The sequence below is a fragment of the Mus caroli genome, unplaced genomic scaffold (assembly GCF_978045245.1).
Source record: "Mus caroli unplaced genomic scaffold, Mus_caroli_1 scaffold_5, whole genome shotgun sequence".
Classification (NCBI taxonomy): domain Eukaryota; kingdom Metazoa; phylum Chordata; class Mammalia; order Rodentia; family Muridae; genus Mus; species Mus caroli.
The window spans coordinates 397,958-411,082 of NW_028227260.1; the positions used below are offsets into that span (position 1 = coordinate 397,958).

The 13,125-nt window shown below is 35.5% G+C and overlaps 1 protein-coding gene across 7 annotated transcripts; it reads left to right on the forward strand.

The window, feature by feature from the left end:
- The first annotated feature begins 4,914 nt into the window (after positions 1-4,914).
- LOC110288984 (vomeronasal type-2 receptor 116-like) lies at positions 4,915-12,783 on the forward strand. Of its 7 annotated transcripts, none has more exons than XM_085837504.1 (6): positions 4,915-5,120; positions 6,974-7,256; positions 7,662-8,465; positions 9,296-9,520; positions 10,619-10,742; positions 11,876-12,783. In XM_085837504.1, exons 1-6 carry the CDS (start codon positions 4,915-4,917, stop codon positions 12,781-12,783), a joined length of 2,550 nt encoding a protein of 849 aa, XP_085693630.1. The 7 variants fall into 7 exon arrangements, with proteins under 7 accessions (XP_085693630.1, XP_085693632.1, XP_085693629.1 ...); XM_085837506.1 differs by having other exon boundaries at positions 11,879-12,783; XM_085837503.1 differs by having other exon boundaries at positions 9,296-9,519; positions 10,612-10,742; positions 11,879-12,783.
- The last annotated feature ends 342 nt before the right edge of the window (positions 12,784-13,125 follow it).

Sequence of the window (13,125 nt, forward strand, 5' to 3'; positions counted from 1 at the left end):
AGTTGGTACATTTACCCATTGGAGTACTACTCAGCAATTAAAAACAATGAATTTATGAAAGTATTAGGCAAATAGATGAGATCCATCATCCTGAGTGAGGTAACCCAATCACAAAAGAGCACACATGATATGTTCTCACTGATATGTGGATATTAACCCAGAAACTTAAAATACCCAAGATACAATTTGTAAAACGCATGAGACTCAAGAAGAAGGAAGACCAAAGTGTGGATACTTTGTTCCTTCCTAGAAGGGAGAACAAAATACCCATGGAAGGAGTTACAGAGACAAAGGTCAGAGCTGAGACAGAAGGAAGGACCATCCATGGACTGCCACACTCGGCGATCCATCCAATAAACAACAACTAAACCCAGACACTATTGCTTATGCTAGCAAGATTTTGCTGAAAGGACCCTGATACAGCTGTCTCCTGTGAGGCTATGCCAGTGTCTGGCAAATACAGAAGTGGATGCTCACAGTCATCTATTGAATGGTACATAGAGCTCTTAATGAAGGAACTAGAGAAAGCACCCAAGGAGCTAAAGGGACCTACAAACCTATAGGAGGAAAAACAATATGATCTAGCCATTATCCATCCCTCCCCCACCAGAGCTTTTGTCTCTAGTTGCATATGTAGCAGTGGATGGCCTAGTAGGCCATCAATGGGAGGAGACGCCCTTGGTCTTGGGAAGATTATATGCCCCAGTCCAGGGCGAATACCAGGGACAGGAAGCAGGAATGGGTCGGTTGTGTAGCAGGGCAGGGGGAGGGTACAGGGGACTGTCAGGATAGCATTCGAAAGATAAATAAAGAAAATACCTAATAAAAAAGAAAAATAACATCATCAACAACAGCAAAAAAAAAAAATTGTTTTCAGACCTCCAGTAATTTTTGTTTCAGGAGCCTTAGATCACATGAAGGTGGGTGGAGAGTTCATAGGGGAAAGAATGTAGTTCTGGGCTCTCACGCTGCTGAGTGAAACTTGGCCTTGTGCAGGGGTCTCAGAGATCAGGGAAGATGGGTGGTGTAAGGGAAGCTTTCCTGTATGTGTCTGGAGTCTGATGAAGGTGCAGAAGAGGTTTTAAATTTTTGTTGTTTCTTTTCCCATTTTTCGGTGTTAGCTTGTTTTGTACCATTCCAACATCTTTTAAATTGTATTTTCTTTCCTGTCTTCATTGTATTATTTGTTTCCTTTCTAAGGGCTTCTACCTGTTAGCCTGTGGTTTTTTTTGTATTTCTTTAAAGGTGTTAATTTATCCTTATTAAAGGTATTTGTCATCTTCATGAGATGCAATTTTAGATCAGAATCTTGCTCTTCATGTGTGTTTAAATATCCAGGGTAGGAAAACTGGGTTCTGATAATGCCAAATTACATTGGCCTCTGTTGGTTATGTCCTTTTATTTTTCTTTCACCATCTGGTCATTTCTGTTGTTAACTTGCCTGGGTATCTGGGACTCGATCAGTACTCTTTGGATACAAATAGTGCAGTGTGACCTGGATTCCAGGAGTCCTCCTGGAAGTCAGGAAGTGCTGTATCTGGTTAAAGCATGCCTTAAATGTCTTTACTTGGTGCAACCATCATATCCCACTGACTCTGGTTTAGATAGATCTAATAGGAGCCACGTTGGCTTTGGGGTCTGATGAAGGCATATTTATCTTCAATAGTTTCAGTTGGAGATGCAAACTGGAAAGAATAGTATTCAGGAAGAGCTCGATAGATACCTTATGTGCTTAGCTCTGTGGAGGTCCCAAATGATGTGAGTATTCACCTGAAGGGCTCACCTATGTTCTTAATTATGGAAGGTCTCCAGTCAGAGAGGTAGGTTGGTAGGGGTGGAAAGTAAACCCTGCTTTCATAAGTTCAGACTACAAATGTTCTTCAGGTGTAAAACTTTTATGTAATATTGAAATTCTTTTTTTTGGTATTCAATATTAGTATAGTTATGTATATGGGAGAATGAAGATTGGAAGGGAAATTGGACCATTTACTGTAATCTAAGTTCTATGAATTAAGGGCTTTTAGAGGACACCTTGGAAGAATCACCATCAGCAAACCTGCATGGACATTGAGTATTAGTGAAATAATATGTCATGCCAATTAAGATGAATTGGGTTAAAAATCCTGAGTGTAAACAAGCTATAACATGTCAAATTTAGTCTCATTAGAATAAGTGGAATTTTCTAAAAAATTTACTTAAATTATAATAGCCTGAGATAGTATTTGTAATGAAGAAACTAAAATTATATTTGTTGGTGTATAGATGTATAATGGGCATTACATTGCCTTGCAAATATCTGTGGTTAATGAATAACATCTTTGCTATTACATATATAATTCATTAAAGAGGAAGACTTTCCATCCATATAGATTGATGAGTGCAGATACTCAAAAATGCTTCAATGCTTTGTATAAACCAAACTTCTGTGCCATATCAAACCTTGTTTCAAGTGATTCAAAAAATACAAATCAATATCTAATTAATGGAGAAAAACAGGATAAGAAGGTTTTACTAATAAATGACAACAAAATTTAATGAAAATACAACAGCAACCCTCATAAGATTATTCTCTGATATGAAAATAGGATAGAGGCCATCACATGTTCCACATAGCATGACATGGAATTAGATATCTGATTTCAACAAGAAATAAAGGGACAAGCAACTGGAATGAAGCTACGGAATATTATCTGTGAAATATAGAAAAAAAACTTTGTTTTATAAACCCATAAAGTACTGTAGTGGATAGCTTAAGATTGCCACCCAACAGAACAACTTAAAGGAAAATAGAAATCAAAGAGTCCCTTGATAATCAGGAAGTAAATGATGAGGTGTGCTCTACCTTCTTTCCTCCAAATCAAGTACATAACATGAGCTTTAGGCAAAAAGAAAAGAGATTTTAAAAAAATACTATTTGTATTCCAAGCAACATGGAGGATATCTCTGCAGAAAAGCACATCAAGCCTCACCTCTAAATCTGGCAAACCCAAATTCAAGATTATTAAAGACCTAAATGTTTGACCTGTAGTCTTGTTTTAATGAGTATGGTATGGATCCTAGTCCATTGCTCATGTGGACCATATGACTTCTAAAAGACTGCCACAGCCCAGGATGGCATTTCAAAAGCAGTCACAGTGGAGTGCAGATTCAGGCTCAATGCACATTTCCAGTTAATTTGACATGATATTAGCACCAGGTATATAGCAATTATAGAATATGACATAAGAACATTTAATTTACCCAATCTATAATTTTGCAAAAGTCCTGAAACAAATGTACACTGAAATAGTCGTAATTCAACCAAAGTATAAAACAAATGTTTATTCATAGTTACAAATATAGTAAAATAAATTCCATAGCGTGATTTTATTATAATCCAGTGACATACCAACCATTCAAAAAATGGAGTTTAAGACTCACTTAATTCAGTATGGATATTATGAACAAAAATATAGGGAAGTTTAAAATTTACAAATCAAATCAATGCTTCATCTTCGTCACTCATTGGAATTTAACCAAATAACATAAATTAGCTTAACAGCCATGCATCTGTGTTGTTGAAATGTAATACAAGATAGAAATATTTCAAAACAAATGCCAAGTAGAAATAAATGAAAAGTATAAGGTGTATGCTAACATTAGTAATAAAATTCTATCTCTTAAATGACCCCTAAATTTTTTCCTTGAGCCAAATATATGAAATTAGTCTCTAATTTCTTAATGAGGTGTGAACAAACATCAACCAAACAAATGTTTCATCAAATGTCATTGACTGCCAGGCACTGATTATCAGGAAAGAGATCAGCATATCAGTGAATGTCTGCACAGGTACTGATATTGGACAGGATGGGTGTTCAATCTTTAAAAACCCAGGCATTTTTGGATTTAACATAATGACTTGTTCTCCAGATGGCAGGAATCACAGGAAGTTTGAGGAGATTTTGTAAACATGAATGGCATACAATAGTATATGAACAACAGAGAGCATGGTCAACTCCAGGCTCAATGATGCATGTGAGACTGCCCTTCCCTAAACTAGACAATGTTTTACATAATGTGCCATGATTAAACTCAGCATCTGAATGAAATGGAACTTTTTTTTTTTTAAGATTTATTTATTCATTATATGTAAGTACACTGTAGCTGACTTCAGACACTCCATAAGAGGGCGCCAGATCTCGTTACCGATGATTGTGAGCCACCATGTGGTTGCTGGGATTTGAACTCTGGACCTTCGGAAGAGCAGTCGGGTGCTCTTACCCACTGAGCCATCTCACCAGCCCGAAATGGAACTTTTATGACCTTCTCAACTTCTGTGACAGTATGGAACTTCTGATGAACTCCATTGTGTTTGTACATAATGGCTGTTGACACATGGTCAGGTATGAACTATGCAGCAGAAGGTTATCCTTAGGATTTATGCGATGCACACGAATGCAATCATGGCACCTGAGGGTAGAAAACATGATCTCAAAACATGTTTTCAAAAATATGTTGATGAAAACTCTTCAGACCTCAGCTGTAGAGCCAGAGGCAAGAATTTTCCCTATGTATCTAGGGAGCCTGACATAGGAAGAATGGAAAGGAACTGTGAATAAAATAAGTGGATATCCAGAAACAGCCACATAGGTGTTCATGGCACCTGAGGGTAGAAAACATGATCTCAAAACATGTTTTCAAAAATATGTTGATGAAAACATTTCAGAGCTCAGATGTAGAGCCTGAGGCCAGAATTTTCCCTCTGTATCTAGGGAGCCTGACATAGGAGGAATAGAAAGGAACTGTGAATATAATAAGTGGATCTCCAGACAGCAGTAGCCTTAATACAGACACATAGGTGTAACTGTGTGTGTGTGATGTCTTTCTACATCAGAAACGGATTTCACAACAGCTCCATCTTAGATCCTATCAGACATGAAGAAGCTCTGTACTTTCACTATTTCATTTTTGTTTCTGAAGTTTTCTCTCATCTTGTGCTGTTTGACTGAACCCAGTTGCTTTTGGAGGATAAAGAATAGTGAAGATAGTGATGGAGATTTGCGAAGGGAATGTCATTTTTACCTTTGGAAAACTGATGAACCTATTGAAGATAATTTTCATAATTCAGATTTAAATTTTCGGTATGTCATTAACCTTATTTCCTGTGTCAATGTCATTAGTTAGAAACATTTAGCTGTATACACAAACTGTGGGTTCTTTTCTCTTCCTCACCATGTAGTGTTAAGAACCCCTGAAAAATTAATTATTATATCAATCACTATTTTAATACTTTGAAATGTGTCACAGTTTAATATAATTTTAATACATTATGCTCCAGTTCACAAATCTGGACAATGAGAAATTCTGGATTCTCTCTTTTGAGTCTTTTTTGACAATATATGTTGAAAAATATCTCTTCATCTGCCTTGAAATCACAATCTCCACCTTTGTCAAGAACTCAATATGTAAGACTGCATCTCAGCATATATTCAATTGTCTGCCAATGCCTCATATATGTTTATGCATCTAAATGCCTTCATAAAAATGTTACCTAATTCTGGTTTCCAACAGATGAACATGCATTGTTTCATTGAGATATTTGTGTATGGGTTGGTCGACTATACCTGGTTAAATGTATAACATTACTTATATACTGGTGAATATACATATACTTTGCTTTATAAAATTGTCTTTAAATTTGCCTCAATTTGCAATTCTGGATTTGATACTGAATATGGAAAAAGAATGCTAATCTCCTATTCTTTACCAGAATAATCTTTTTATCCAATTACACAAATGCACAGGCATAGATTAGGCTTATTATCACTATCAGATAGATGGTCAATTTTTCTATTAATTACTCGATAAATTTAACATTATTTAGTAGTTAATGTTTATTCACAATTCCTTTCCATTCATCCTATGTCATGTTCCCTGGCCTTAAAATTCTGGCCTTAATCTCTACATCTGTTGTCTGAAAAGATAAATCTATGAGAATCATTGTATTTCTTGTGGAAAAGAACCTGTTCTCAATGTGGCTATTAGGTCTGAGATCCAAAGTGTAAGATGCTATCATTTGTGGCTGCAGATCATGAGGGAAAGAGTGTTAAAATCATTTACCTTTTAGCTAATCAATGTGCCTGCAACTTCTTTCTTTCATTAACCAAGGTTTTTTGTGCTTTTCTGTCTTTGGCTGCTATCTCATCTCTTATTAAATTTTCATGTCTTTGGGAATAAAGGAATACATTTTTCAATTGGTAGCCACAGTACACTGTGCACTCTGATTGTGATGGTTGCTTCACATTATTATCCTTCTTTGTTAGGTGAGTAGGAATTTCATTTCTGATATATTCTGAATTTTCCCATACCTCATTGCAAAAATTGAAGAAATTCTCATTGGTGACAACTGTTTAAGCCATAATAAGTTTTAAAATAGCAAATATATGAACTGTGTCAATATACTTTTTTGTATTAGAAAGAAAAACTTAGCACTGGACTCTTAATTGAAAAATATAAAATTTGGCAAAAGACCATGTTTGGTGCCTTTACTCCTGATGAGAGTTAATAGTGAATAAGAGCAGATGAACTGCCAACTGTGCTGGGGCAGTGAAGATCTCTGTGCTCAGAAATCATGTAAAGCATCTCAAAGAATTAGGAAGACAGAGGTATTAATGAAATAAAAATAAATGGAAATAGTAAGAACACACTAAAAATTAACATTGACTTGATGTGTACAAGACCCTAAAGGATAATGTTATGGTATATATTGTATCAGTATATGGTATGTTGTATCATTGTGTATATCCTGAAATGAATAAATAAAATTAAATAAAATGTATCTTAAAATAATTAGTCTGGCCGGGCGGTGGTGGCTCACGCCTTATATATCCGATCTTGGGAGGCAGATTTAGCATATCTCATATTACATACTTTACAGCATTTGAAATTTTATATTTCAAATATCTCCCTTAATCATCACTATGGCTTCTTTTAGAATTGCAGCAAGTGAATATGAGTTTCTTCTGGTAATGTTTTTTGCTACTGATGAGATCAACAAGAATCCTTATCTTTTACCCAACATGAGTTTGATGTTCTTCATCATTGGTGGAAACTGTCATGATTTATTGAGAGATCTGGATCAAGAATATACACAAATAGATGGACATATGAATTTTGTTAATTATTTCTGTTATTTAGATGACTCATGTGCCATTGGTCTTACAGGACCATCATGGAAAATATCCTTAAAACTAGCAATGCATTCTTCAATGCCACTGGTAAGAATTTGTGACATTGAATGGGTTAAGAACATTAAATTACATTTACAGGTGCCTACAAGAAATATTGGGCACCATGCATTTGTGTGTTTGCTGCTACCCACACACACATACACACATTACACACACATTAATATATATATATATATATATATATATATATATATATATATATATATATTCCTAGTTATACTGTGCAAACAGGTAAAATTGTGTTCTAGGAATTTCAAACTTGTCAGGAATAGTCTAGAATCTAGTAGGAATAACACATGATATGTATTGTACAATCTTACTGTTCTTAACAGGAATTCTGGAAGGTGAGTAGCACTACTTGTATGTGAGTCCAAACATCCTAATAATCATATTCCTCATTGGAAGTTTCATCCTGTCTTCTACATCCTTTAGGTTTTCTTTGGACCATTTAGTCCTAACCTGCGCGACCATGACCGGCTGCCCCATGTCCATCAAGTAGCCACCAAGGACACACATTTATCACATGGCATGGTCTCCTTGATGTTTCATTTTAGATGGACTTGGATAGGGCTGGTCATCTCAGATGATGATCAGGGTATTCAGTTTCTCTTAGATTTAAGAGAAGAAAGCCAAAGTCATGGGATCTGTTTAGCTGTTGTTAATATGATCCCAGAAAACATGCAGATATACATGAGAAGGACTACAATATATGATAACCAAATTATTACATCTTCAGCAAAGGTTGTTATCATTTATGGTGAAATGAACTCTACTCTAGAAGTAAGCTTTAGAAGATGGGAAGAGTTAGGTGCTCAGAGAATCTGGATCACAACCTCACAATGGGATGTCATCACAAATAAAAAAGAATTCACACTTAATCTTTTCCATGGGACTATTACTTTTGCACACCACCGAGTTGAGATTCCTAAATTAAGGAATTTTATGCAAACAATGAACACAGTCAAATACCTAAAAGATATTTCTCATACTATACTGGAATGGAATTATTTTAATTGTTCAACCTCCAAGAACAGCAGTAAAATGGATCATATTACCTTCAACAACACATTGGAATGGACAGCACTGCACAGCCATGATATGGCCATGAGTGATGAAGGTTACAATTTGTATAATGCTGTTTATGCTGTGGCCCACACCTACCATGAACACATTCTTCAACAAGTAGAGTCTCAGAAAAAGGCAGAACACAAAAGATATTTCACTGCTTGTCAGCAGGTAAAGTTTCTTACATTTCATTATGCTTAGATATATCAATGTGATCTTTTAAATGGACCCAGAGGAACAACTGCACATTTGTTAGAGATTATTCCCTCAGAGCAATGATTTCTATACTGCAACAGGACCTAATGATTCATTTACATGGATGAATATCATCCACAAAGACAATATTTAATAAGAGACCATACATTTTTACGAATACCAGTGAGTTTTGTGAAAAGGTGTCTCACATTTCAACCAAATGAGTTCAAAATTTAGAATAGGAGCCAAGAGTTTTATCATAAAAGCCTTAAGTGATGACTAGACTAGAATTATTTGCTGAAGAATAGTTTCTCAGAAATTGATACATGTATGTGATGTGGTTATTATTTAGCCATTTAAGTTAACAATATACAAAAACATAAATTACTAAGACTGCACATTTTATTAAATTCATGTTAATTTTATATGAGTATACTGTATGTACATGAAAATAATTTGTTTATTTTCACAATTTCCAGATATTCAGACTTCCCCTTCATTCTCTCATACATGGCTTCATTTAAAAAATTTTTTTTTGACAAGAATGTTCACACAGACACAGACACACACACACACACAGTTACTTGTTATCTAGTAATCATTTTTTCTAGCACACTTTATCTTCTATCATTAATATTAAGTATATAAATTTTCAGTTATCAATGTGGTATACTGTATTTTTCTACACATATTTATTTCAATACAGCTGTCTCTTCTGAAAGTCTTTAAGAAATTGGGGAATTCTCAATTTGGAATTACCTTTATTGATATGCTTTATTGATATTGGAAGCATGCATCTCTTCTAGGTGTCCTCCTTGATGAAAACCAGGGTATTTACGAACCCTGTTGGAGAACTGGTGAACATGAAGCATAGGGAAAATCAGTGTACAGAGTATGATATTTTCATCATTTGGAATTTTCCACAAGGCCTTGGATTAAAAGTGAAAATAGGAAGCTATATACCTTGTTTTCAAAAGAGTCATCAACTTCATATATCTGATGATTTGGAATGGGCCATGGGAGGAACAGCAGTAGGTATACCATAATTTTTTCAGGTTATGTGTATTTTAAAATATAACACTCTGTGGTTAAGACCAATTGCTACTCTTGCAAAAGACCATCCTAAATTGCAATATTCAAAATTTGATAATGCTCAATTTCATGTAAATCTGGTAGTAGATGGATCACTGGCCTCTGGAATCCATGTTCAATAGTACCCAAATACCTGTTCACCTACAATGCAGGGATATATTTAATGATTTTAAAGTATATGTACATATGATTAATGAAAAGTTTGTAACTATATATCATCCATGGGATATTTTTTTGGTTCTGTGCAAACATATCTATAGCCTAATTAAGTATATCATGCAGTCGTGAACATAAATGTTTCTCCAGATTCAAGGTTTTAGCTTTTTAATTTATATATTTTGTATTGTTTTTTATTTATTTATTTACATTTCAAGTGTTATCCCCCTTCGTGATTTCCCCTCCTCCATGGAGTATAGCCTTATCTGGCATCAGTGGGAGAGGAATCCCTTTGGCCTGTGAAGGCTTGATGCCCCAGCACAGGGGAACGCTAGAGTGGTGAGGCAGGAGTGGGTGGGTGGGGAGCTCCCTCATAGATGCAGAGAAAAGAGAGAAAGGGATAGTGTGTTCAAGGTTTTCTTTTACACTTAGGAATACTTCATTAATTTTATGGGAGTCTTCTATAACATATTTTGTTCGTAGTCATAAAACTACTCTTTCTTGATTTACCCTTCCTTCTCCCTCCATACACCACAGTATTCTATTTTGTAATTTATAAATCATGAAAGAAATACTTGTGCCACCTAAACATTCTTTTTGGATTGATCAGTTTAGGAAGGAAAATTTTATAATTGCTACAACCTGAATGTTACATATAAAATATTACATGATACAGTAATTTTTGTGTGACATTCAGTGTGTTGCAGGGTAATATAAATAAAAATATGCCTGATACTGTTAAGTGATACTGGGTATCAGAGGAATATATATAGCATTTCTGTTTGTGTCCCATATATCAATCTATAGGTCATTATTCATATGACAAATACATGAAATACACACTCACATGCATATTATATAACATTTATGCACTGCCTCAGGTTCCCTCCTCTGTGTGTAGTGTGATGTGTTCTGCTGGATTCAGGAAAATTCAACAGAAAGAAACAGCAGACTGCTGCTTTGATTGTGTTCATTGCACAGAAAATGAGATTTCCAATGAAACAGGTACATGCTTGCATGCAGAAGAAAAAATGCTGAATTTGAATACCTTCTGTTTCCAAACTAAAAACATGAAATGGCCTAGATGGAAACTGAAGACCTAAACTCTCCATGATTCAGAACGTAAGCAGCTATATAATGTCAACTTCTTCTGGACTCAGCAAATAACTTCCAATATCTTCCTCAGTCAAGACATTTCTCTCACAATATGATGGTTACTGATTTTATATTATATATAAAGTGTTTAGGGGGACCTACCTGGACAACAATTTTTTAAAGAAACATTTTAGATGTAATCTATGCATATGTTTATTTTTCTTTGATTCATTGTACGTAGATATTTGATCACCTGATATGTCCACAATCTTTCCCTCCATCACCAAGCTTACTCTGTGAAAAAGATCAGATGCGCAGGGTAACAGTTGTTGTTTAATGAAATATATTTTAATAGATTTAATGGACAAATGATTAAGTATTTCCTGTCAAAGGATTAGAACAAGAGTGCAGGTTTCAATAATGGAACAAGAGATGGGCTAGTGCTTAGCTAAGAATAGAGGGAGGAATGTTAACATCCATGATCTTCATGCCATGTAGCTTGAAATGCGTATTTGGGGAGTAAGAGATTGTAAAACAATGAGAGGAACTTGCATAGGTCTATGACGTCTACAGCTTCAAGAATGAAAATATTCCTTTTTGCAAATAGTGTTTAAATGAGGAATTGTATGTTCTGGTTCCTATGTGAAGACACAGACAAAGGCACAAACCACAGAGCAAACAAAGCACATGATGCATTTCATCAACTGACACCAGTACTGATATCTGCACACTACCATTGTCTGTGAATAATGTATTTATGTTTGGAGGAATTAAATACTCTGAGATTATTACTATTAGTCACCATTTTTTTATTTTTATTTAATAAGTATTTTTTTCTGTTGTGCTTCCTCTGTTGCTGTTTTGTTTGATGACAAACATAGGTTAGTACAGAGCAATCTTAAGTTAGTGGTTCTATAGCAAATAGGAATGGAATAGATGCTCAACACCAAAATGTTTATTAATATTTCCTATGAATAATACAAATATAAAATTATTACCTATGTAATTATGATATCTTATAAGGGTTTATGTCCATTTACCAGCAGATATGGAACAGTGTGTGAGGTGTCCAGATGATAAGTATGCCAACATAGAGCAAACCTACTGCCTCTCAAGATCTGTATCATTTCTGGCTTATGAAGATCCGTTGGGGATGGCTCTAGGCTGCATGGCCCTGTCCTTCTCGGCCATCACAATTCTAGTCCTCGTCACATTTGTGAAGTACAAGGATACTCCCATTGTGAAGGCCAATAACCGCATTCTCAGCTACATCCTGCTCATCTCTCTAGTCTTCTGCTTTCTCTGCTCCCTGCTCTTCATTGGACATCCCGACAAGGTCACCTGCATCTTGCAGCAAACCACATTTGGAGTATTTTTCACTGTGTCTGTTTCTACAGTGTTGGCCAAAACAATAACTGTGGTCATGGCTTTCAAGCTCACTACTCCAGGAAGAAGAATGAGAGGGATGTTGGTAACAGGGGCTCCTAAGTTGGTCATTCCCATTTGTACCCTAATCCAACTTGTTCTCTGTGGAATCTGGTTGGTAACATCTCCTCCCTTTATTGACAGAGATATCCAATCTGAACATGGGAAGATTGTCATTCTTTGCAATAAAGGCTCTGTCATTGCCTTCCACGTTGTCCTGGGATACTTGGGCTCCTTGGCTCTGGTGAGCTTCACTTTGGCTTTCTTGGCTAGGAATCTTCCTGACACATTCAATGAAGCCAAGTTCCTAACTTTCAGCATGCTGGTGTTCTGCAGTGTCTGGATCACATTCCTCCCTGTCTACCACAGCACCAGGGGGAGGTTCATGGTGGTTGTGGAGGTTTTCTCCATCTTGGCTTCTAGTGCCGGGTTGCTAATGTGTATCTTTGTCCCAAAGTGTTATGTTATTTTAATTAGACCAGATTCAAATTTTATACGGAAGTACAAAGATAAATTTCATTATTAAAATATTCATAATATGAAAATGTTAGATGATACTCAACATATTTTTTCTTTGTCTTAACAAAAGTAGTACTTAATCTTATAAAAATTTAAATAATATACACATTTGAACTTACAAACATGGTCTCATTCATAAGGACACAATTTTGAAGATATTGAGAACCAGGAATCTCAATTGTGGAAACGCTACCATCATCCTGACCTGCAGTTTTGTATGTAAACCATGAACTTAATAAATGATTATTATTAGGTGACCATACTGACTGTGAACAATACCATCTCTAGGCAAGATGTTTTTGGAGTTATAAGATAAAGGTCTGAAGACAACATGGTTGTAACGCCAGTA